At 37.8% G+C, this 27577-nt stretch overlaps 1 protein-coding gene across 8 annotated transcripts in view; it reads left to right on the plus strand.

Annotated features, from left to right (window-relative positions):
* The window catches only part of syt1a (synaptotagmin Ia), a 218285-nt gene that overhangs the window by 184212 nt on the left and 6496 nt on the right, over positions 1-27577 (plus strand). For 4 of the 8 annotated variants that reach the window (XM_084406910.1, XM_084406908.1, XM_084406909.1 and 1 more), the window contains 5 exons: positions 8642-8814; positions 12630-12755; positions 16121-16288; positions 17090-17257; positions 18978-19095. In XM_084406910.1, coding sequence (XP_084263036.1) covers positions 8642-8814; positions 12630-12755; positions 16121-16288; positions 17090-17257; positions 18978-19095 — 753 coding nt within the window. Of the gene's footprint in view, positions 1-8641; positions 8815-8839; positions 10107-12629; positions 12756-16120; positions 16289-17089; positions 17258-18977; positions 19096-27577 lie in introns of those variants that run through there. The other 4 variants (XM_084406912.1, XM_084406913.1, XM_084406914.1 and 1 more) reach the window with 2 other exon arrangements.

Consider the following 27577-nt stretch of genomic DNA (forward strand, 5'->3'; position numbering starts at 1 on the left):
CAATGTTCTTTTCTTTCTTGTTAAAATGCAAACTCAACTGGGAGCATTTGCTTTGAACATTAACTACAAATTAATGGGGTAAAATTTTATAAATTGCCATTATTATAAGCCATTTACATGTATTTGCATTTTATTTTGATCATAATCATGAAAAGCTTTGTCTGTCTTGTGATTTTTGTTTTACGTTGTATACTGAGTGTCTTCGTTTCAAACCCTAGTGTGCTGCCCTAGGTGTCTACCATCTACATAGGCAGCTATTGTAAATAAAAAAATATCTTTAAAAAGTGAATTAAAAAACTTAAATGTTTGTTGCCCTCCTCATAGTAATAATCTCAGCATGTTGTTAGTCTTTAACTGTGTGTGTGTGTGTGTGTGTGTGTGTGTGTGTGTGTGTGTGTGTGTGTGTGTGTGTGTGTGTGTGTGTGTGTGTATGTATATATAAACACCTTGTAATAACCTATAACTGGCACAAAATACAGTATATAAACAAAGTTTTAATTAAATGAAACCATTTTCTAGTTACTTTTTAAAGATGCTTGTCTGTACTAAATTAAAAAGTCATTTTTAAAATCAACATTTCCCTCAATTCATTCCAATGTATTATAAGATTGAGTGTATGTCAAGAATGTCAATACATTTACATAACATTTATGCATTTTACAAATGCTTTTATCCAAACCTACTTACAGTTCATGTTTAACATCTACTGTACATGTTATTAGTATGTATTTCCTTGGAATTCATGACCTTGGCAGCTCTACTGTCATGTTCTACTAGTTGAACTACAGAAATGCTAAGACATGACAAGTTTTGAGACTTCAATATATGTTTGTGAAGTGTGATGTTTAGCGGGATTGTGTTGTTTGCCAGTATGTAGAAAGCCTCAGTCATAGTCAGCAACAGGAGGCGAACTGGAGCAGGGTGCCAAACACATCATCAGCCAACAGCCTGACAGATGGAGCAGTTAGTCCTCCCATTCTGCTGACCTTTGACCTAATCCTATCTCCCTTTCTTCCCCTCTCCCTGCTGCCCCCAAGACTGCCCAAGAGGACATCTGAAGGTTACCAGGCTTGTCAACCCTGCTCCTTTGAAATTGAATTATGTAAACAAACAAAAATAAAACCCCAGCCTCTCCGTCTGCCTGCTTCACATTATAAAGCCTTTTGGAGGAAAAGATGATCTCATTTAAAACAAGTTAAAACTGCCTTACAGTAGTAAACAAATATATGAGAAAAGACACATTTTGTCCCTGCAGTGTAGGAGAAGCTAAGAGACATTAAAGACATTCATAATATTACAAAAGATTTCTGTTTCAAATAAATGCTTTATCACAGTTCCTGCAAACATTTTAAGCAGCACAACTGTTTTCAACACTGATAATAATAAGAAATGTTTCTTGAGCAGCAAATCAGCATATTACACTGATTTCTGAAGGATCAGGTGACAGTAAAGTAATGATGCTGAACATTTAGCTTTGCCATCACAGGAATAAATTACATTTTAAAATACATTCAAATAGAAAAAGTTATTTTAAATTGTAATAATATTTTACAATATTACTGTTTTTGCTGGATTTTTACTGTAAATAAATTCAGCATAAAAGACATCTGTCAAAACTTGTAAAAAATATCATTGACCCCAAAATTTTGAATGGTAGAGTGCAAATGAGTGAATAGAGGGAGTGTTCACTTACAATGCACAATACAATGTGACAAAACCAGCAACGCAGCATTACACCAATACAAAAAGTAGCTTGTTACCATTTTGAAAAGAGGTGAGCTACTGTCTTCCTATATACTGAAACCTGTAGTAAAGTTTGTTTCTTTCAGTTACTTATTCCCCTGTCTCGCACATTTCCTTGACAAATGAGATGACAGACATCTGATTAGCATTCAGCGGATGAGAAAGGACAAATGAGATAGAGAATGAATGAGGGTTTGGGTTAAGGGTTTGTTTGTTGTCCCTCATAGCTGTCGTCCTGATATTTTGAGCACCACAATCAATGTTATTATCAGTTTTCAGTCAGAGTCTGATCATTGGTGTCACTCACCATCCGAACGCATCGTATGTCACAGACCAAATAATGGCAACGTCTGTAATAACAAAAGATAATATCTGATCTGAATGCTGTTGGCAGAGGATATGAGAGGGTGGATATTAATCTCGCAATATCACATGAACTGTTATCACACTTGTCTGTCTTTTTCCCTTCAAATATTTTCTTATGTGAGTCTCGTGGTTTGTTTGGGAGGGACATTAAATCATACGGTATGGCTCGACTGTTCAGTAAAGTTTCTCTTTCATGCGATATTCAGTTTAAATGAGAAAATTTTACATTTGTCTTCACCACTTTTTGGCCTCTGCCAACCACAACAAACAAAAAAATGTGCAGTCAGTTATCCTAATGTGGCTAGCGGCCACTCACCTGCTTTTTAGAAAATCAGTCACGACTACTAGGTGAATATACATTATCTAATTAATATTCATGAGCCAAGCTCCCTTTTCAGATTGTTCCTTCGCCTATAAACTTTACTAAATGGATATTGAAATTACCGCCCATCTGCTGGACTGTAACGTAACCACATGGCATAATAAATCACTTCCAAGTAATTTTCCTTAATGCAGAGAATATATTTGGAAGTGCAACAGGGTTGTCTTTCTCTCATGCTGTATAACATGCTCTAGTACCAGGGTTAATTGACCAATGGCGTGCTGTCAAAACACATTAGTTTGGGTTGCCAGTGTGTGCTGTATTACACCGATGGATCATTTTCCCTCCGCTTGGCCCCGTGCGCTCACTAGCACTCGCAATCATGACGCACTCTCAATCAAATCACGCCTGTTAAGACATCGAGTTTCTCATTCCGATTTGGCATGTTAACAAGTGTAAGAGTGGGTAACTCGCCCCGCGGCATGCCGCCTGGGGATAGATCATGTTACTGTTAGCTTCGCGTTAACAGGCAACACAACCTCGCTGGTCAGAGACGCTCACATTACATTCTGATCAGACAAACAGCGGGATAATGAGCCCCGGGCTGCCCAAAGAGAATCCCAGCATGGTGCCACTACTGCTGATGACCAGTTTACTTTTAGAGTTGTAATCTGTAATTGAGAGCTACATTAGTTAAAATGAACTAATAATGAACTGCACGTATACAGCATTTATTAATCTTTGTTAATGTGATGATTAAAATCTTGTTAACATTAGTTAATGCAATGTGAACTAACAGTGAACAGCTGTATTTTTATTAACTAACGTTAATAAAGATGAATAAATATGGTAACAAATGGATTACTCATGGTTAGTTCATGTTAGTTAATACATTAACTAATGTTAACTAATGAACCTTATTGTAAAGTGTTACCGTTTTTTTATTTTTTTAGGTCAAATATGAAATGAAAATGTTCTTTGCATAAGTAATGTCTTGTTTTATGTGGGTGTTGTGAAAATTACTATGCTTCTGATGTTTTTATGTGCCATAGTTATAATGCGGTAGCCCATCTATCGCAGTCCTGCACTGCACAAATGCGATAAGATTCTTCTGTAAATCTAAGATGCCAATCTCAGAGTCATTATAGTGTCGACTCCCTGGCATGGCTTCCTAAAGCAGCTTGGTGAGATTTTTGTGTGAGCCCAGTTTGATAAGTCTGATGCTGTATTCTTTTGTCACGGAAAAGGTGGAGAGCGAATGAGTGCACTCAAGATCTTATTCACATACCCAATTGGATAAGGTCGGGCCGGAAGGACTCTTGGCGTCCTTGAAAGCAGTATAGCGAGATGGCAGATTTCTTTGGCATCCACCTCCAGTCGTGTCATTGTTCTAAGCTGTATTTGGTTTTGGATTGTGCACCACAGCGGTGCTGAATTGGAATAATGTTCCTCTCTGATTGGCTGTGCAGTCACAGAGTCCAGCTACAAAACCTCATTTTGTGCTCCCTGTTGAGAGTTTGTGTGTGCATGTGCACGGCGGAACGAAAGATAGCTGCTGGAAGTTGAAGAGCACATGCCTGCTCTGCAATCCCAAAGGACAATAGACACTTACACAATTGAGTTAATTAGAAAATGTTTCTATTGCTTTCTGGGTCTCGGGTTCTTTTAATTAAGAAACACAAAAGTGTCTTTCAGAATAGGACATTTGCTTGATGAAGAAGATAAGCACTCTGGTTTATTGCATTGGATGGCGAAACATTAGACTTATTTGCATCTATTAGTGCTCAACCAATGCAATTTCACTTCTAAACAACTAAGCTTGATATGAGAAGGTTTTTTTTTTTTTTCTCTCTATCGTGATAAAAGTAATCTAATTGCTACAGCAGACTGTGATTAAAAATACAGCTAATGTACTCATAGCAGTCAATTTACTCAAACTCAAGCTGTGCTTGTTGTATTAAACATAATTTTTTCATAAGCTTTCATTATAAAAGTGCCAGAATTGCTCAGTGTCTGCTGTAGCACTAAATGGTTCTCATCATCGACCTTTACAGACCTTTAATATGTGCTTGCCGCTGTCATGTGAGATTCTGTCCCTTTGCAGTATCCTGTGGCACTTGGAACCAAGAGGTTTTTAATCTTATTTTCATAGTATCCTCTTCTAGATAATCAAAATGTTCAGTTACATATGAATCATGTTTAATTGTATGATTATAAAATATAGCATGAGTATAAAATATTTTTACTGCATCCACCATATTTTTTGAACATAAGAGCACAGCCATTTGTAAATTGAATGGCTTCCGGTGTCATCCGCTTCTAGTTATTTTAGCTGTGCAAATCAGCTCAATATGCTTTTTGACTGTATTTCTTATAATATTATTTTAATTTATAATCCTGTACTGGTTTGTAGTGCAAATATGTTTACTGCTTACTGCACTTTTTTATTCTTCAAGTTAATACCTATAGGTAATACTGAATCAAAATCTTGCACATTTACATAAAAAAGCTTACTTGGGTTGCAAAATAAGGTGAATATAATTCAGCAATATTGTCATATACATAGTTAAAAGTACACAAAATAATGTCATAATTTCACATTTTCAAACTTCAACCAACAAAATTTACTGTGTACATTCTTTCAGTCAATAGAATCTCTTTGAGGGAACTTTAAATTTCTTTGACTCATATAAATTTCAGTAAACCAAAAGATGAGGCAAATGGGTGGTGATCAAGAGGGGGAGAAGAACATTAATATATTCTCCTCAATGCATGTTTAACCAATAGTACCTAGATTGTACATTAGGATACTTTAATATCTCTGTTAATTTCACCACCATTCATTTCAGTTTATAAGCTGTCAGATGAGACCAAACATGGCATAGTTACATATTAGAACATACTAGTAAATAAACAAAATGTAGTTGAAAGCATATGTCCTGTGAAGCAAATGGTACAGACGTGTCATTGAGGTCCAAACGACTCTGTCTCTCCCGACAGAACCATCCTGTACCTGGAGTGTCCCAACAGTCCTCAATCAGCATACTGATTAAATCCCTTGCACTAGATAGGCATTAGCATACTGTAATGGTGAAAGCCATTGTGCCACGTTTAATTCACATATAAAAGGATTTCTGAAGTGTAGGGCAGTAAAGAGTTCTACCCATATTCGCTCAGCCCTACAGTAGCTTAAAAGTGAACGTTTTTTTATTAATTGTGTACATCTCGACATTGTGTTACATCATGCACACTTATCTTTGCAAAATCTGTGACTTGTGGACTGACAGATTTCTCAAGTTGAAAGTCCAGTTTCACATAGCATTCAATAGGATACCGAATGAAACGCAGCAATATAATCTTCCATGAGACCGCTGTCGAGACACGTCTAATAATGATAGTTCTCCAGGAGAACTGATGAGCACTGACTGGTCTGAACTCAGGACGGTTCAATGCTTTGTGCAGCTTGAGCCCCATGTGGCAGGGGTTGTGCTAGAGGAGGCATAGAAATGAAAGGGGCTCTTTATTCCCCTAGTGGGCTGATATTCAGGCTAGTGGTGGAGAAAAGAGTGTGGGCCGGAGAGCAGGTTATAACAGGTATGAATCAGGGGTCTGATGCTAGACAAGTATGGGTCTGATGCTAGATAGGATCAATTATGGTCTAAGCCACAAGCTTTTAAAGAAAATGGGGAGTGGCCTTTAAGATGGCTGACACGCTCTCCTCTGTTTGAAAAGGGTTGAAATGACAGGGCTTTGGAAAAAGCTTTTTGAAAGCCTGATGAGAGTTTTTTTTTTTCATATGGTCTTTTTTTTTCTTTTCAAAGTTTCACACCATGCCAAAATATTATGTTAAATGAGCTAAACACATTTACTCAGCTGTTCGAGATATCGAACCAGTCAATGCTTTTTAAGTAGTAATATTTTGGTGCATCTGAAATAAGTGTGCTAAAGCATTTGAGAGAAACACACTAGGGATCCCAGTTATTTGCTCTTAAATTTGAATGAACCATCTGGGAAGGTACCAGATGTCTGTCCATAAGCTAAAACCAATTTGTTTTTTGTTTTGTTTTGTCTTGTTTTGTTTTGTTATCATAAATGAATATACTGAAGAAGTCCAGTAAAGGGTATTATGCTAGGAAGGAAAGACAAAGGAAAAAAGTGGAGGATTGTCACCTCCATTACCCCACAGCGAAGTCGAGGCCGTGGGCTGATGATCCCAAAGTTACTTTAGACTATCACTCACTGTTTTTCCTCAGAGGAGAGTGCTTATCGATTTTGTCAACAGCCAATTGATTTTTCTTTCTCTCTCTCTCTCTCGCACTCTTTATCTTCCCTGTTTTCTCTCCCTTTGGACCTGGCTTTGGGAAATGTGTCCTGTGGTAGCAAGTCTAACCCTCCTAGGAGACAGAGATGCAGCCTTCATTTTAATGTTTCTCTACTGCCAAATCAAATATAAAGTCTTCACACCACGATAAGAGAAACAAAAGATGTTTCAAATTGAGGACGAATTTCATTTGAAATATAAAATGGATGAATCTTATGAAAAACAGATTACATTTTACCCAATATTACAAAGAAAAAAGAAATACGTCAAATCAATTCAATGATATCTCTTATTAAAATAATAATAAATGATATTATATGAAGCCTATTTTAGATATCCACTATGATTTGATTGTGACATTAATTTTAGGGCAGTTAAGCACATCCAACCCCATAATTTCCATGAGAATAGATAATAAAGTTTTTAAGTAATTTCTCTTAAAAAAATCAATCTTTCTTTCTTTCTTTCAATTTTGAGGTGAAATATGACCTTGACCGGTTTTTTGAGATGTGCCATATCATGTTTGAGTGCTTGCATGTTTCCCAAATTATGCATACAGGATGTCATTTATTCACTGGAGCCTGGCATTATTTATACAGTCCTTGACTCTGCATTGTCCCAGAGCAAATCAAGCACATTCAAATCTAGAGTGGAAAAATCATCATCTTTTCTGAAGAAATCTGCTTCCCTGAAAGTTGCCATTTGGTTGCCAGGTGTTTGTTGTGTTGTGCGCAAAAGACGTAATTACTGTACGAGTCTCTGAATGCACGATTTTTCTACCACATCTGTCTACCAATTATTCCCAGCAAATGTCGGTTTGGGGAGGAACCTTCTATTGAGTCTAGGAAACTGACATTCTTGTGTCTGGTGCTCGTGCTCTGTTGACGCATGCAGTTTTAGCCCTGCTGTATAGAGGCGTCGCTCTTTCTCTTGGCAGGAGGCTGTTAATCTTGTCGAAAAGCTGAGAAGCTCGATTGTCCTCCCCTGACAGCGCTCGCTGGAGTTCGGAGCTGTGTTTATAAAGTCATGACCAGAAGAGGAAATACTATTTTAGGTTACAACACTATGCTGTATGGATGTAAATTGCTCACAAATATTTTTATAGCCACTTATATTTTTTAACTTCAACTTGGTCAGTGTCATACATTTTTGTTCATTAAGTCCAAATCTTATTAAACATTTTCAGAATATTTTTGTTCCATTTATTTAGTTCCATGCTGTCCTTGACAATCAAATAAATCCTGTGCTGAGGGTGATTGCTTTAAGAATGTCAAGCTCAAAATGTCTTTCAAGAGTGATCAAATGGCAAGTTGTGAATGCCAACAGCTCCTGTTTTCAGCTAAATTGGCTGATTACTCTCACTAGAGCGTTGCAACATCTCTGTCTGAGCGAAGATCGTTAATCCCGTGCGACCGGCAGACATGAAGGTCTCTTGCAATTGATCAAAGAGTGTCAACCAACACACTGAAACTTTTCCCTTCTAGCCTGTTTCGTTTCTTTGTTGCTCTAGGATGATATTGAACCGTAAAGCAACATGGCTATTTGGAACTACGTCAGCTCAGTCTGGTCACAGAACAGCTATTTTCAGTCATGCTAGTGCTGCTTTTATTTACATAAATGGGGAAAGTTTAATAGAGAAATAGGTCAACTCAAAATTTTAAATTCTTGTCTTTAGAAACCCATATGGCTTTTCTGTGTAACAGAAAATTAGAAACGTAATAGAATGTCCTGGCTGCTCTTTTCCATACAGTGAATGTAATATTTTAAACTCAAATTTGAATAACAACTTCAATTTTGATCTGTTCCTACAAAAAAAAGCTATTGTATAGCTCCAGAAGATTTGAAATGTAGTGAATGTGGATGTTTTCTCTGTGTTTTTGTCTGCACAGTGCCATCATGGGCCATCGTCGCCATCGCATTCGTTGCTGTTGTACTAGTTGTTTCCTGCTGCTTCTGCATCTGCAAAAAGTGGATATTCAAGAAGAAGAACAAGAAAAAGGGCAAAGACAAGGGCAAGAATGCCATCAACATGATGGACGTCACAGACGGTGTCAAAACCGAGGTAAAAACAATTTGTTACTATTTTTGGATTAGCCTTATTCTTTAGTGGTCAGCAGTTGCATGAAATAATTATTTCCTCAAGTATTATTTTATAAATGTACAATGCTAATTAAGAATATTCATAAGACAACTCAATCTAGATCGAGTCATCTGTTGATGATGTTGTTTCACAGCTGAATTTAATTGCAGGACTGCAAACCTGGGCATGTTAACGGTTCATTAAAGTATTGAGTTTTCCTTGCATTTAACTTAATTCACAGTCTTTGTAGTGCTGCATATGGTTAACTGTGCTATGAAGTGGTATCAACCCAGAGAAATGACAGTAGATAAGGAAAAAAATAGGAGAAAGAACATTAATGCAGCTCGCTTTTTTCCACACACAAATTATATGGAACACTTTAACCCTAGTTAGCATGTTAATTGTATTAGCAAGCTCGCAATAGTACACTTCTAACAGAATAATTGACAAAGTCAGCTTAATTCACGGTGTAAGGACACTGGCTTTGAGACCATGCCAAGACCACTCAGATCCCAAATTAGAGACATTGATTTTCGAGCACAAAGCACAGTGAAGAGGAACAGACACAGATAATTAACAACACTCTTTAAAAACCCAGTGTGCCATTCCAGAATGTCACAGTTTATCAGCGTCAAACCAAATGCGAACACTTGTTGGTGAAAAGCAGATATACAATAGCTGCTATATGATGTTTACAAACCTACATTGTGTATTAGTTTTCAAAAAAAGAACTGCAGCCATTGAAATACATATACAGTAATCAATATTTTAAAACACAACCCTGCTGAATAAAACAACTTAAACCAGCCTAAGGTGGTTAGGCTTGTCTCTTTGATGGTTTTAGAGCGAGTTTGGAAGACCAGGTGAAGACCATCTTAGACAGGTTAGACAACCAGCTAAGACAAAACAAACCAACTTAAGCTGATTTAACCTGTTGTTTTTAGCAGGGAGACACCCATATATAGTTTCTAATACCTTTGCTAATTGGCTAAATATTAAAGGGCAATGAATCTTCACTCTTATTTAACCAATTAGCACAGGTATTTGAATGACACACACTAATTCAGAGCAATATGGCAGAGTACAATGTCCTGCACAACATACATCTTTTATTGCCAGCAGAAGGAGCTTTGAGCTTCTCAGCAGTCATTTCTCCTGGTGTGCCCAGAATCATGTGGTCACCTTTGTGTGTGGTTGTTTTAATTTGTGTCTCTTCCTTCCATGTCCTCCTTATCTATGTTTTGTCTGATGACTTTACGGGATTGCCACTGGCGGTAGGTTCCCAATTGCTGTTGGATCTTCTATAGCCTGCTGTAATGACTTTTAATAGCCTCTTGATAACAGGTTTACTCTAGTAGAGTAACATATATGTAACTATGCACACAGTACATGTATATCTACAATATATATGTGTGTAAGTCTACATATACACATATATATGAAGAGAAAAAATGCACTTGGGTACGCTTCAGCAAGGTTGAACCACATTGATTTCTCATTGTAAACATGCTTCTCATTTGATGTCCAAAAAAGCAACTGGAAATTGCTTGAGTGAAATTACCAATTTAAAAAAAAAAGTGAAATGGCTGAGAGAACTGTCAAAGTACGGATTGCTAAACTGCTAGTGATCCGTTCGGCTTGTTTGACTGCCCTTGGCCAAATTATCAGTTATCATCTGGTCCACTTGAACCTAAAATTGAAAAATGTCCTGAAGGAGAACAGCACCCACCTCATTAGCAGGACAAATTTGTTCAAGAAGCAATTTTCAGACACGATGACCAGACTGATCTTTAATTGGCTGACATGTTTTGGAAACATCATCTTTGCCAGTCAGATGGAAAGGGTATCAATGAAGGACACTCACAGCTGCAAAAATACCAACTAGTGTTAATCATTTTACAGTTCCAAAAATAATCATTTAAGGGGATAAAATATTTCCTCATTTACTTACCTTCATGTTGTTCAAAAGCTGTCTGACTTCCTTTTTTACCCTGGAACTGAAAAGGAGATGTTTAGCAGAATGTCCTAGCTGCTGTTTTCCCTTCAATGGAAGTGAATGGTGACCACATAATATGTCAAGCAAGATTTTTGCTGTTTTTTGTTGTTGTTGTTTTTTTGTTGTTGTTTTTTTTTTCTTTTTGGCTAACTAGCTTTTAATCCCTATACGCTTTAATTATACGGAAAAGAACATGTCACATGTCCTGCTAAACTTCTCCTTTTGTGTTCTGCTTTCATATGGGTTTGGAGCAACAAATGAGGGAGAATAAATTATTTCTGAATGAGCTATGCCTTTAAATTTAACAAGCACCTCGAAAAGCTTGTTGAATTGAAGCGCACAAGTGCTTGTGAGACTAGTCTGGTCCTCAGAAGGAGATAAGACAGTAAAGAAATCAATTTTGTTCAGCCTTCTGCTTTCACACTTGTAACCCAACAACTAATAAGACAGGCCCTGTACACAATATGATCCCTCCCACCAACACCTTCTGCTGGCATGATGCTTACAGCTTCCATGAGCGTGGTGGTTATCACCAATAACTAAGGGTCATGACAACGCCACTGTGTGTTGAAGATCACGTCACAGAGAATGAGGGTCACTCTACTAGCACTCTTCTTGAGAACGTGAATGCCCTGCATGCTTTACCGATGAGCAAAAGTGCCCTTTCAGAAGGCAACTATTTCACAGTGAATGAACAGAGCTGAGTTTGCCTCAACAATCGCATGCTTTCCAGCGACAACAAAGCTCACTCGACTTTCCCTTAACACAGCGTCTTAGACTCAGGCTAGCTAGGGAGCTACTGCCACACCATCCACAACATTTCCCCACTGATTTGTTGATGCCAGAGATTGTTCTGCCTGAAATAACATAAAGGTCAATGAATTGTACAATGTATTTCTTAAGAACATCTGTCTGCTCATCTTGCTTAGGGTTGGGCGGTATGACAGAGTAATTTTGTATCAAAGTATCGGTATACATATACATTATTATTATTTTTTGCCTTTTTTTCTTTTCTTATAATGTTTTAAATATTACATAACCATCAATGTTTTTCAATAATTGTATTTATTTATTTATTTATTATGGATGCATAATGAATTCATTATTAAGAATTCAAGATTAAATGTATATAAGATTATTAATAACAAATTAATTATTAGTCTGGAATCTATGCAGAAACAACTTTTCATAATCTATCAAGTGAACATAACTGTGCCATAATATAATATACACAAACTTAGCATTCTATTTCTTAATGAACATAAAAATTAAAGCACAATATACTAATATTTCATATTAATAATAATTATAATTATAATTGATAATGCAATAATTAGCCACTTTATGGACTTAATCTTTCATGTTAAAGGGACAAATGCCCTCCAGTCCTCCATGAAGAGTCTGAAGGGTAAAACGTCATAAACATGATTGGATGAGCCAAGTTCGAAGCCATTGTAAAATAGCGATATACAGTACCATATGCGTTGTCGATATATTTTCATACCCCCCAGCCCTAGCCTTGCCCCTCCCACCAACCTAAACTGCTTGCACTCATTCATCTTCTTGCAACTCTTTCCACGACTTTCCATAGGAGAGAAAGGGGTTCACAGCCCAAGTCTAGTGCATCACTGAGCATGTCATGGTCTTAATTGCTGTGGTGTTTTAGTGCTTGCTCCCCCCCTACTAGAGGTGCGGTTGAAGAGCAGGCTGGTCCAGGGCTGGCCCGGCGCTCTGGCGAGGGCAATCGGGCTGCGCCAGCGTTGGGCCTACAGGACTGACTGTTAGTGGGTGTCTCCTTCAGGCCTTGAAGGATGAGGATGATGCAGAAACAGGGCTGACGGATACAGAGAAAGAGGCAGAGCCTAAGGAAGAAGAGAAACTTGGCAAATTACAGTACTCCATGGATTACAATTTCACAGAGAATACGGTAAGGGGCCGTCTCCGAATCATCGTCACTGTGTGTGGTGTTTAGTGAGGTCTTCTTCGTAAGTACAGCGTGTTTGTCCGTCAAAATGTAGCCACCTCCATTCAAATAATGCCCATTCCTCTAAGGTTATTCAGTGTCACTCTAACATAATTGAATACTCACTATAAGGTGTGTGTTTAAAAAAATACACACTGAAAACACAAAGATAGAGTGAACTTCGACAATATGAATCACTTTTGAGAGTAATTTTTATAGCTGTGCTCTATTATTAAGTGCTATCTCTGAAAGCCAGAGGAATTCAGACTTAGCACTTAAGAAATAATGCCCATCATCCTGTAAACTCACCAAATGCTGTGAATGTCAAGGGCACATCACAGCAGTTAGATTTGTGTTTGAATCGGCTTTCTTCCACACTGACTGAATGAGGGTGCTGGCTTGTCTTCAACTCTGAGGCTAAGCCGAAATTCACTGGGCGCCTCTTACAGGCTGTTGAGCTTGAAAGCTAAGTGACTTCCAGAATGAATGCGCTTCCTTTTGTCAGATCCTGGCTGACAGATAATTGAAGCCGTGCATATAGTCTTACACAGAGACCGAGCATAAAAAAGCTACAAACATGAAAGAGCCAGATTATCCACCATCACATACTCACAAATTACAGCTTTTCATTGTATGGTGTCAATATAGTGGTGAAATGACAAAATGACTGCAAATGACTGGTAATGCATTCATTTTATTGCATAACAGTTTTAAGAACAAGAACGACATGTTTAAGATACTGCATTTGTTCTATTCTTTTGGCATATAACAAAAATATTACAAATAGCTGGTAAATTTTACTAAAGCCTTCATATGAGGGATAAGAATATGAGTATAAAATGTAGCATGCACACAAAGGAGCAAATTCACTAAACAAGTGCAGAAGATACAGAGAAATCCACATCAGCCTGACCCAGATTCAACCCATAGACCCACACACTCCACTAGACAGACGCACTTGCATGTATCTCCACCCTCCATGCCAGCAGGAAATCTGCGTGCTTCTTTCCTGTCTGGCTTTAAATCAAGCCGAGTATCGCTTCAGGCAGACTCAGAGGTCTGGGAGATTTTTCTGCAACTCTTGCCCTTTCCAAAGGGGAAAGGTTCCAGGGAGCTCAACTCAACTCTGGGTTTGTTTAAAGGTAATCTGAACCTTTAGCCAGAGAGTAAACATAAAAATGACAAAATATGGCAGTCACAAAAGCCACACAACACAATATCTCGGAATTCAGGGCGGCTCCTTGGGGAGACGGAGAGACAGGGTGCAGATAAGGGTGATGTTGCTAATGAGGATAGAAAGCGAGATGTGGATTGAACTGTGAATACATACACGTTCACTGAGGTGAATCATTGCCATCACGGCCTGTTTTCTAATGAATCTCAGGTATTTTAAGGACAGAAACCCCTCACTGTTTGTGCCAAATAACAAACACCCCTAAAAAAAAACATTTTTCTTTGAAAGCCATTAATTTAAGATGACAGCTCACAGCCTTCAGATGAGAGATTGTGAGTACTGAACCCACTGAGTTGAAGTCATACGGCTGAACCTTCCTCCAGCATGTCCTGCATCAATCTGATTCTTCAAACTGTGTGAAGTTTTCATAGCCTGCAGAGCGATTGAAGGTTATTATGGCCAAAGTCTCATCAGGACAAAATATTCCTTTACCCCCCATCTATGTCCTATCCACCCAGAGACAGATCCACCCTGACTCATACTGCTACAGTTGTTCACAGCTATTCAATCTAACTCACAGCTAGGAGCTTCTTACAAAAGACTTCTCGTTTAGACTTAGAAATGTCATCTGTTATCGTGTTGCAAACTTCCAGTGAGACTGACAGTGAAAGATGCATTGCGAAATGGGGCTAAAGGTGCGGTCACATAAGTATAATTTTGTGAGCACAAATTATACATTGTCTGTTGTCAACAGGTATTGATTGCCCTGCTATTGATTTTTTACATGTTGCATCTGTTAGTCATTTAATCGATGTATCGATCCATATCAATGTATTGTTACACCCCTATGCTCTACCAGTTTAGCTACAGGATCTCCTCATTGCAATATGATCAAGTATCTTGAAAGAAGTGTTACAATTGTCTTATGTTATAGGTGTTTTCTAGGGTGAACTTGATCTTTACAGATAAATGGAAATTACAAGTTATTTCTTAACTTGATGTTGAGTTTTCCATTGCTAACCTGTCCAAATCTAACTCTGGGGTCAAACATCCATTTTCTCCTGTCAAGTAGCAGGAAATGTTAAATTATGCTGCATCAACATATATTGAAATTCTCCAGTCCTCGCAACATTAATGGTCATATTTCAGCGCGGACAGAAATAGCGAACTGTTGGTAAAAAGGAGTTAAAAAGGGCTCTTATTTTGTCAATCACTTTCACCAATGCTCTATGGAGTCAGTGATTATGGGAGCAATGGACATTATTTGTGGAGCATTTTCTACCTTGCAACCAATTCCTTCAAAATAAAGATATTTCTTTTGCTGTTTGTGTCTGTGTTCGAACTGTTTGTGGAGGGTGTTTCTTTCTTGAAGTCAGAACATGTCCTTTTTTTTTCATCCAAGATGACAATATGAAGCAATAAAGCTGTCCAGACCTGAAACCCATCACCATTTAATAGCAAAAATCAAACATTACTACAGCCTGACAGGATTTTAAAATCTTTATAGCTCCTTTGTCAAAAGTACAATCACAGGGTTCTCTGATGGCCACCATCTAAACCATCCTTTCTGTGGCAGCACAAGCGGATTTTGAGAGAGAGAGAGAGAGAGAGAGAGATCTTTGCCCGTGTGCCTGTGTAGACATAGAGAAGGGGGGGTTTATGGGAAGCTGATGGGAACTTGATTGACTGACTCTAGGACCCATGAGGGTATACAGGGGATATGGTGACTGGCAGGTCAATCAGGACCTCAGCCCAGCCAGCCGGCCTATCAATTATTAGAGCTGATGGGGAGATAGGATCAGGAGGCCCACGCTTGACATGGCCTGACCCCATCACCTCCTTAATGCTGGGACTGTTTAAATAGTAATGCAGGCCAAGCCTGAAGTACACACCTCAGCATCATAGCTATAACTGACCTCTCAGTGGCGTTTCATATTATTAAGCAGATATTCCCAAGGCTCACAAGTTAAAAGAGCAACAATTGTCTTTATATGAATCTGATCATTACAACATTTACAATGAACACCAGTACTTTTACGTGACATAACAGTGGTATCTACAGAATGGTGGTGGGATGATGGTTCAGACAAAGACCATGCTCCTCTTCAAGGTCTTAATCATGTTCTCTTAAACTTTGACTTTTGACCCCTCATAGCTCTTAGTGGGGATTATCCAAGCAGCAGAATTGCCTGCCATGGATATGGGTGGTACTTCTGACCCCTATGTGAAGGTCTACCTTCTTCCAGACAAGAAGAAGAAATTTGAGACCAAGGTCCACCGGAAGACGCTGAATCCTGTTTTCAATGAGCAATTCACATTTAAGGTAGGTCACAAACACTTAACTTAAGCAAACTTAAGCAAACAAGCAATTTTCCATTGGATCTATGTGTTCACATTCTACTCATACAATAGATCAAGTTATTTCTGATTACTTTATCTGGTCTATTAACAAGACATGAGGCATTGGAGTAATTACACGCAAACGTGAGGATGGACTCCTGCAGGTGTCTGTCATCCAGAAAGGAGCATAATTTCTATTTTGAATGTTCAGTAGAGCTTTCTGATTCGTTTTTATGAGACGTCATGCAGCTAGAAAATCATTTTTGTGTAATTACCGCAGTCAGACCTCTAAATTTCTAATAAATTGCTAAGTGAAGTGTTGAATTCTTTAAAAAAAAATCGATATAACTGAGCCAACCAAAGGGGTAGAGGACTGTTTACCTGTTTTTTCCTCGTTTAGCCTAGCACAATTTCAACTGACATGGTACCTTGAGAATGAGAAATGAACCACACGCCAACATCAAGAGACATGTAATCACAAGTGCCTTCATTATTGAAATGAAGACACTGGAGAGCTGGTGTGTGTGATAGCGTCAAGGACAAAATAGCAACCCTTGGGTCTTATCTCTTTCCCGGCCAATCAAGCAGTTTGTCGCCATGTTGGAACAAGTCCTTCGGGATAATGAGTTTTGTCTGAAAAACAGCTCAATTGGAGGCAATCAAGAATCAAATCTCTCTCTCTCTCTCTCTCTCTCTCTCTCTCTCTCTCTCTCTTTCATTCCAACATCTTGGTGGTAGACGGGTAGGTATGCAAGCAATTATTTTCACCGTTTATATCCTACAGGTTCCCTACACTGAGCTTGGAGGTAAAACACTGATGATGACAGTATATGACTTTGACCGCTTCTCCAAACACGACGCCATTGGAGACGTGAAGGTGCCTATGAATAAAGTCGACTTTAGTCATGTGACTGAGGAGTGGAGGGACCTCGTGAGCGCTGAGAAAGAAGAGGTAACACACATGGGTGGAAATAACCTATTCCCTGGTAATGTGATTAAATATTCAATTTGTATTGCCCAACCTTCTTAAGCGTAGAAATTTTGCCAATTCAGTTGGTCACTACTAGTGATTTTTCCCAGTGACTTAAAATTTTAATCCATTCACACAAAATATTAAGTCATATCCATTCACATTGATTTGCTCACTGACTGGTTAAGTTTACATTGTTATACCACTTGGTAGCAACTACTAAGTGACCGCGTCAAAATCTTTTTTGTTTTGTTTTTCTAGACATGTGATCTCAACATGGCAGTCCCCATGTGGAGATCCATTTCGTGTAAAATAATACAACATAATTTGTATTACTTAAATTATAAGTCTTCACAGATTTTAAATGTAGCAATATAAATGTAATACCTTATATATTTCAAATAAAAATTTACAAGATTTGGTAAAAAGACTGAAACGTTTAAACAATACTCCCAGTGCTTTTCTTTAACACACGCACCAAATAAATTTGAAATGTTCCCAAATGTTAACTCGTATATTTTAAAGGTTGTACACAACAAGAGTAAATATCATTTAGCAGGAGCTGCATGGAAATTCACTTACTGTAAAGGTGCAAGACTTGAGGGCTATCTATCTTCAATGGAAATGTCAGTTAATCAACTGGGCCGTGCCGTTGTTTTATTAACAAAAAAGTGTGACTTTGCAAGCAGTGGTTGGGGAGATTCAATTTTCATGGTAAATGTCATGGAATATAGCATTTAAGCTGTGGTTTCTATGGAAACCTTGTTTTTGTGTCACGGTTCCTTGGTGTAAAGGTTAATTATGATGCTGTCAAAAGCCTGCTAAGGGCAGAGAGTTGAAGGCTATCTACATACGTTGAAGGTTGCTCTTTGAGTTTGTGCTGCTGTAACACTCCATGTCCGATGAGCTAGCGAAGCACTTCAAGCAACGCTTGAAAGCTGGAGCGTATTGACTTTTACCAAAGGATCTCTAGAGTGGTGTCCTGAGGATGTCACTTTAAGTGTCAGTAAAAAATAAAATGAAAGTCAACTGCAAAAGACCGTAGCTTTTTGCAGTTCCATTCAGTTCAGTCCTCTTTGCTCTTTTTTCCCCCTACACAAATCCTGGTTTCCTTACAAATAACCGGGTGTTTCAGTCAAACAGCAGTCGATTCAACATATTTACCTTGTAGGGTTCTTTTAATTAAGCAGTCAAATGTTTTTTTGTTTTGTTCTGATGACCTTTTAATTGACAGAAAATTGATTGTGTGGAAAATGGCATCAGCCAGTCGAAAGTAAAGTGATGTAACCTTTTACCCCTTCCTGTTGTTTTCTATATGTCACATATGTTTGCGCCCATGTTTATGAGAATGGCTCCTGAAATATTAATGGAATGTGTATTGTACATGTAAATGTATTTTCAATGTGTTTACCCCTGCAACTACATTTGTGGAAAATGAATCAGACTGAAAGACTTCAAACGCTGTGCTCCTCATTTCAATTTCTCTTATCAATCATGTTGTGTGAGAAAAAGTCTAAAAGTGTTTGTGTAAAGAGGAATATTTCACGCCTCTTGTGTGCTAGCTAGATTACTTTAGTTGAAGATGGTTTGCTTTTCTTCTTAAGCACTTTTTTAGTTAGAGAATTCAATCAGTGAATAAATTTGACCTGGTTTTCAGGTTCACAATGATGTCCCTGATTGAACTTTTCTCTACCACTCGCAGCAAGAAAAGCTGGGTGACATCTGTTTCTCTCTGCGGTACGTGCCCACTGCTGGCAAACTGACCGTGGTCGTTCTGGAGGCCAAGAACCTGAAGAAGATGGATGTCGGTGGCCTGTCAGGTGAGTCCAGTTACTGGCTTGTGCCATTATGTGACAGTTTAGTACTGTCTCTCTTGTTGCCAGCTGTCATGATAAACCATACACTGTGAAATCAAAATGGATCCTATTTGTAAAGCCTGACATATGAAATAATAGTCAGAAATTTCATTTTCTTTAACAATAGACAAAATAAAAAAAATGTTGTATCATATTGGATGCATCAGGCTTGCGTATAGGTTGCATATAGTATTATATAGAAGAAAATGGAGCTCGAGGAGAAAAAAAAAAACACCTCAGCTTAATCCAGCTAATGTAAATCAATGAGATTTAGCAGCATAGCAGACTACTTACACAAAATGCATATAAATATTAGTTGTCACTCTATGTCTCAAACTAATAGTATGATGATACTTATTGTGGGGGAAAACATATAATGCAACATGCATGCGCTATATGTTTTTAACATGATTTATCTAAAAAATTATGTATGGATATTAATCAAGTAAACCTAAGTTGCTTCAGTCCAGTACGTGTTCATCTTGAAATATTACCAACAATGTAAATGTTATTCTTGCGTTTGGACATTTTTGGACACAACGATACTAAAAGCCCTATTACTTGCTAAACAAGTATACATTATCAATCAGACGTCAGGAAGGCATGTAGCAGATTGTGTACGACAGGCTTTTCAGCAAAGTTTTAATCATGTTGATAATCTAGAGGCCTTAGAAATTTGTGTAACAAATGATATAGTGAGCTTTTCAAGGTAAAGATGTGATGCTGATTTTATAGTGCACATTATCATAAAGACATAAAATGTTTTTCTTAATTATTCTTTAAAATATAATCACTTTCTTCTTATAAGACCATGCAGAAAAATCTAAAAATATTATTACAGTAATAGCCTAACATCTTTGCATTTAATCAGATTCCCGCTTTCCATAATTTCCAGCTGAGTACACTAAGAAAGACGCGTTATGGAAGTTAAATGCATCGTGAATGCTCCTTTCATGTTGTCCTTAACACGGTTTCATTTTCTCATAGCTGTCTGTATGTAAATGCAAAGTCACTTTTAGTACATCTTTCACTTTTAAAATCATGTAATGCATACGCAGTCATTCACAGCTACAAATTCCAAAGGTGTCGAAATGTGGCTTGAAATGATCCGACACTTCTCAAACCTGCGGCTGTACGGAGAGCTGCGCTTTATCAGCTGAAGTAATATTCGGCTCTGGTGAATACATGAATACATTTTCGCAGAGTAAATTTACAGCTCGGCATTCAGAAATCAGTCCTCATCTGTGCTGTAACCACTTATGAAAAACGGCCTCTGCCTCGTCCATCTATCCTTCCCCACCCTCTCGCCTCTAGTAGCAGGCCATCAGTTCCAGACCCACTGCTGGGAGCCAAGAGACCCGACATTTACTTCTCATCGCTCAGCTATAAGCAGCGGAGCTGAGAATAAACTTTCTCACTCTCCCCGGTCCATTAGCAATCCAGATTAAAGTCGGCTATAAACTGTCGGTCACGTTTCATAAGGTGCTCCAGCGCTCTGATGAAATTAACACTGTTAACAGTTCTATTTATGGGTTTGTGTTTGGAGGACTATAGGTTTCACAATGTGATAACTATAACCCCCAAACCTCCTATCACGTTACATCGTTGTGCTTGTTGAATTGGCCGCTTGCCAGATCGATCAAATCCTGTGCGAAAATTGTGCAGTTAAGGGTGCTTTCACTGTCAATTACTGGGATTTTGCCAGACTCTGACAGTTTGCATTTGAAATAAACATTTTTTGACAAAGCGCTCTGTGTTCCCACTGATTGTACTAGAAAAACATTTCTGTCCCTGCATTCTCTCTCTCTCTCTGTTTTTCTTTTCGTTCCAAGTTCGTGAAAATGGCTCAGATTTAATTGTTGTTATGGGGGAGTCATTCTCCCAAAGGAATCACTGGAGAGCATGTCCAAAGAGCCGTCACATGATTAGAAACAATAGGCCCACATGGATCATGCCAATAATTAGTGACTGTTTCCATTGTGATTCAGCTACAGGGAGGACAACTCATCAGAACACTATAATTTATCCCTTTCTCCTTTCAAATCCTGTTTACTCTCCCTAATCACACAAGACGTGGTTGTTGCAGCTAAAATAAATGTAATTTGAATTAATTCACAAGAGCACTGCTTACCAATCTCTGTACTTTTCTTCGATGTGCTTTTAGGTCGATATTTCTGGTTTAGTATTTGTATTTGCATATATGTACAAATTGACATTTATTTTCAATGCATTTGGGAGATGCTTGCATTGCATTCAGGTTATGCAGTTTATCGGTTCATGCACTCTTGACTTTGGTGTTGCTGATACCATGTTGTATTGCTTGAGCTCCAGGTGCAATTTCAAAGTCTCAGAAAGCAAATGGACACCCCTTAAAGTGTAAGTTGCAGGTTAACCACCACAGCCAATTAATGTGTAAATTAAAGTGCTCTATATGTATATATTTAATTATTTCTGTCTTAAAATGCGTTAAAATAACATTTATTGGGGTTTCTTCAACGGTAGCGTGTTTTTCCAGTTACTGGGTGATGACGTCATAAGAGGAACTCGCAACCCATACTCTGCTAGATTGTTACTGTATTAAGGCTATTTGGAGAACGACTGAGGATGTGGGAAACCATCAAATTCTTTATGGACCACAGCCCTACAATTTTTAACCGGTCAGGCGTGAGAGAGGGGAGCCATGGCACTCAAAAGAGTTATTAATGCTTGGTGTGAGGAGAATTAGTGGAGGGTTGGCCAGGTGAGTAACGTTAGCTACGTTAGAGCTAGTCTAGCCTGGTGCAAACTTAACCCGGATAATATAACGGAACAAGCAAGTCTTTTCAAAATATTGCCGTCATGTAGACTAGCAAGGAGGGACAACGACTGAAGACATTATTAACTTACAGTAAGTCAGTCCAAATCAGAGCTGCAACGTTAGAGATGCACACACGCCTCAAACGTCATGTAATACCCTTCCTCAATCCACGCGTTATCAATTTCTCACGATTTAATTAGCGATGTTTATTGTCAGAAAAGAAAAAGAGAGATCGATGTCCCCATCACTGTGTTTGTGTGGGCTATGCCACCCAGTTGAATCTGCAGTGGAGAGTATGTGCTGCCGTGAGGTGAACGCGTTTTGGAGTTTAGTGGAACAGCTCGACCTGCGACCGGCTGATCTGACGTGCCTGAACCCGTTTGTTTTGCGAATAGCTTATTCTCATTTCAGGCAGGATCACGGTCCCCTTGAAGTCAGCACACACGAGTATGTTTACAATGGAGTTATTTTATCCATAATTTTTTTTATCAAATAAAACATACAACCAACTTTTCTGAAGTTATGTAAGGCGAATATAGCTGCTAGTGTACGGTAACTCTACTAGTGAGTTCCTCTTATGACGTCACGCCCCATCTAGTGGAAGGGAGCGGGAGCGGTTAAAACCACTGTTAAAAGTGCCAACTTTTCATATTATATCAGCATTTTGCTATAAAAAACAATGGTGGGCGGTTCTTATCTTTATGTTTAATAAACACATTGCATTATCTTCGTGAAAAATTTAACCTGCAACTTACACTTTAAGTGTCACCGGCCCACCGGTGGGCCCAAAGCCATTACAGTAATATCCTATACTAAACCTAAACTAATCTTGACAAACTATATATCATTTGAAAGCTTACAATCTCTAGTCTTCATATTTGGTGACTGATTTTCAAATAAATTACCGAGGAGCCGTAATTTATCAATTTGCAACAAGAATATTTTCATATTCCTAAGGCATATTCAGACCTTTATTTTGAAATAGCAATGAACATGAAAAATCATGAAAGAATGGTAGAAACCTCAGTTTGTTTTCATGCCAAGAGTTCAAAAGATAGCATCCAATTATTTTAGAAAAAAAGGTCTGAAAATGTTTTAAATATAAAGAAAAAAATAATAGATTCACCATTTGTGATGTGGCAGCGAGCTATAGCGCACATACGTGTTCTTTTTATGTTTCTTAGAGATTTAATTCATATCAAAATCTGCCAAACTTCCCATACTACTTCTGAATAGAATGTCTACTTCATAAATTGTATGAAAATTGTGGAAATAATGGTTCAGATCACTCAAACCACATATGGAAATGGAGGCGCCCTTATATGGGCAGTAATAGAGTCTGGTTGTCACCTAGTGAAAATGTTTGGTACTGCGCCCAAACAAAATCTTACTGAAAGCTAATTTTTTGAGATATCAACCTAAATTTTGAAACACAACTTGTTCAGATTTTTTACTTTGATTTTTTTGCAGTTTTAGAGTCACCCAGGTTTTAAAAATATATATTGTATATAAAATATGAATAATTTTTTTTTTTTACATTGTATATTTCCATTAACTCAAACTTCTATAACTTTTTTTCTGTTTCACTTTCTTAATTTATTTCACTTCTACAAAATTCTGCCAAATGTCTTCTTTAAAACAAGAACAATTGTACGTCTATACTCCAAAGCATTCTTTAATTACAACCATTTAAGTTCGAAATGTGCATTTTCACGTCTATTAAAAAAAAGGGGGGGGGGGTGACACTTCCCACTTAAAAATGTAGGAATGTCAATAAATTAAAATAAGATAGCAAAATATCAAGTGACATTTATTTTGAAGAAACACACCCATTCCTAAACGCACACGTGTAAGCTTAAGGGGAACCGACATTTTGATTGCATATTCCACTTGTTTTGATATTTTGTATCTAATATGCAGTGTATTATTACTAGTAGACATTATTATAGTATTTATTTACTGTTAGTATTTATTCATTTTTCATTTTAGTTTAAGTTATAGTCATTTTGTTATGTGCTTTTGTCATTTGTATTATATATATATATATATATATATATATATATACATACATGTACAGTATATGTATACAATAGAATATTGTCTGTGTATATATATATATATACACACACAGTATCTCACAAAAGTGAGTACACCCCTCACATTTTTGTAAATATTTTATTATATCTTTTCATGGGACAACACTGAAGAAATTACACTTTGCTACAATGTAAAGTAGTGAGTGTACAGCTTGTATGTATACATATTAAGTGTGGCTTAAGTTTGCAGATACTTTTTCATATACTATTCATAGTCATGTTTATGTATTTGACCAAAATAGTGGTTAAAATCACCACCACCAGCCAATTGGCTATTAATAGCATTTCTATAGTTGTGGGTCATTGCAGTACATGCCGTCCACCACTAGGAGACACCTATGAGTCTGTAGTCCATATGGGTCTGCATGCCTACAGTATGTGCCGGAGCCAATGAAAACATACCACATCAGAAACAAGGGCCAGTTTTATTTTCACTTGGATTTTCAGTATCCTATTTAGATGAGCTTCTCAAGTGACTATATGAACCATAAACAGAAGTCACTACAAGCACTGCCAACTCCTTGAACCACAAACTTCTAGCTTGGCTTCTGTGTGAGTGTAGACTACCACAGATTTCCCAAACAACCTCAAACCTCAGGCACTCTGTTGCCAAGCAACTGGGAAAAAGCACCACCGTTAATAGTGTTATAGGCCCGGAGAAGTGCTGTTTAAGTTCAACATCAAAAATAGACACGCTACGTGTTTTTCACCATTTTAAAAGTGGATGGAGCGAGCAGCCAGAGCTCTTCAGATCGTGCAGTGTTAGTGTAAGTTCAACAGGAGGTGCTGTGCTGCTCTATTATGAGAAATATCTCGCATAATCTGAATTAAATGCATCAGTGTTCAGAGTGTGAAGCTCCATGGATGAATCAGGGAAATATGAAAGCATACTTTTTCATTGTATCTGAAAGACTTTTTTATGGGTAATACCATAGAAATCCATTTAAAAGAGATTTTGTGCCATTTAGAGGCATAAATGCCATACAAAATATCAATTATTAACACAGTTTGCAGTCACAAAAACAGTATTTGCATTATATTATTATATAATATGCAAGAATAAAAAAAAAAAAAGTCTGTGCATGTGATTAGTTCAACTCTCGGCATGGCAGCAAACCTGAATAATAAATATCCTAATCCATAGTACAAGATAGTACATGGATGAACAGGTTCATTTTAGTGCTACCATAATTCCATACATTTAAAATCTTGTACTCATGTACACTACCGTAATAAGCTTTTAGTATGATTTGTCCATGTTGCTTACTCTTTTATGATCACCAAAGCTGTATTTATTGGATAAAAAATACTCCAAAAACCAGTAATATTGTGAAATATTATAACAATTGGAAATAACTTTATCATATATCAATTAAATTTTAATATATTTTAAATTTTTATTTATTCCTGTGAATTTTTAGCACTCACCAGTCTTCACTCTTCAGTGTCACATGAAGAAATGTGCTGCTCAATAAATATTTTTTTTATTATTATCGATGTAAAATTATTAAACTGTGACAGGTTTTAGGATTCTTTTATGAATAGAAACTCTCAATTTTTGTAATGATGTAAAAGTCTTTTGTATCAATTTAATGTATCCATGCTAAATAAAAGAATTTATATATTTTAGAAAATCTTACTGACCCCAAACTTTTGAATGGTATTATATATTGTATGAAAAATGTGATGTGTGTGATGTACATAAGTGAAAATGACAATGACAAAGTTATAAAGAGTGAAGGAGATGGGGAGAAAGTATTTCACTGTTAAAACATCTTCTAATATACCGTACTGGAATACGTGTGATTCATGTTGCTTAAAATGTATTTCGATTAACATGTATCCTAATACTATATACAGTATGCATAATGGTCATCCTTACACACCCTCACCTTATGAGATGTAAGATCTACACTTCCAAAAACCGCATGCCCCAGATTTTGTGCTGCCCTGCTCCTAATATGGTATGAGTGTGGAGTTCAGCACGCCTTCGAAGTCTCTCCCTCTCTCTCTGTATGGAATGTGCTACTCTAATTTTTTTCACAGAGATAGAGTATTTGGATTAGTTGGAAAATGGGATTGGAAATGCCAGAGATGTTGTGAAATTCCTGATATATAAGAGTGTCAGTGTCAGGGAGAGAAGGGGTGAAATGAAATTACATGTTGGACAAAAGGTAATTCTGAAACATAGTTAAATCTGTCAAGTTCAACCATTACTCACCTTAATAACTGCTGCTATATCCTTTTTTTATTATAAGGCTCAGGAAGGCATACGATGTCACCGCTCTTTACAGACGCAGTATAATATAAAATACACACATTTGCTCCCCTTTTCAAAATGGAAGGTGTATAGGCGTAAAATCAGATATTTTGGTGATATTTCATCCCTAACTTGTTTTGTGAGGTTTCAATCAAAAAGCGATTCTAAGAAAGGTGAGTACGAATCAGCAGTGGGTGAGGTAAACAGATGAAGAGAGATGCATGATGGGGACAGAATATAGATGCTGGAAATGATACTGTTTAGAGGCACAGGCAGAGATTGATGTGCCTGAATGGCAGTAATGTCACAGGGAAGAGACTGGAGGGCACACAGCTGCCATGTGTAAATAAAAGCTTGGACTATCCTAACACATACCACTAGAGATCTGGTCTGTGGCGGAGCTTCAGTAGAGGCTGCAGATGTCGTGTGTCAGCGTGCACAGAAACACAGAAAAGATATACACTCACCTAAAGGATTATTAGGAACACCTGTTAAATTTCTCATTAATGCAATTATCTAATCAACCAATCACATGGCAGTTGCTTCAATGCATTTAGGGGTGTGGTCCTGGTCAAGACAATCTCCTGAACTCCAAACTGAATGTCAGAATGGGAAAGAAAGGTGATTTAAGCAATTTTGAGCGTGGCATGGTTGTTGGTGCCAGACGGGCCGGTCTGAGTATTTCACAATCTGCTCAGTTACTGGGATTTTCACGCACAACCATTTCTAGGGTTTACAAAGAATGGTGTGAAAAGGGAAAAACATCCAGTATGCGGCAGTCCTGTGGGCGAAAATGCCTTGTTGATGCTAGAGGTCAGAGGAGAATGGGCCGACTGATTCAAGCTGATAGAAGAGCAACTTTGACTGAAATAACCACTCGTTACAACCGAGGTATGCAGCAAAGCATTTGTGAAGCCACAACATGCACAACCTTGAGGCGGATGGGCTACAACAGCAGAAGACCCCACCGGGTACCACTCATGTCCACTACAAATAGGAAAAAGAGGCTACAATTTGCACGAGCTCACCAAAATTGGACAGTTGAAGACTGGAAAAATGTTGCCTGGTCTGATGAGTCTCGATTTCTGTTGAGACATTCAGATGGTAGAGTCAGAATTTGGCGTAAACAGAATGAGAACATGGATCCATCATGCCTTGTTACCACTGTGCAGGCTGGTGGTGGTGGTGTAATGGTGTGGGGGATGTTTTCTTGGCACACTTTAGGCCCCTTAGTGCCAATTGGGCATTGTTTAAATGCCACGGCCTACCTGAGCATTGTTTCTGACCATGTCC

The sequence above is a fragment of the Rutilus rutilus genome (assembly GCF_951802725.1).
Source record: "Rutilus rutilus genome assembly, chromosome: 4".
Classification (NCBI taxonomy): Eukaryota; Metazoa; Chordata; class Actinopteri; order Cypriniformes; family Leuciscidae; genus Rutilus; species Rutilus rutilus.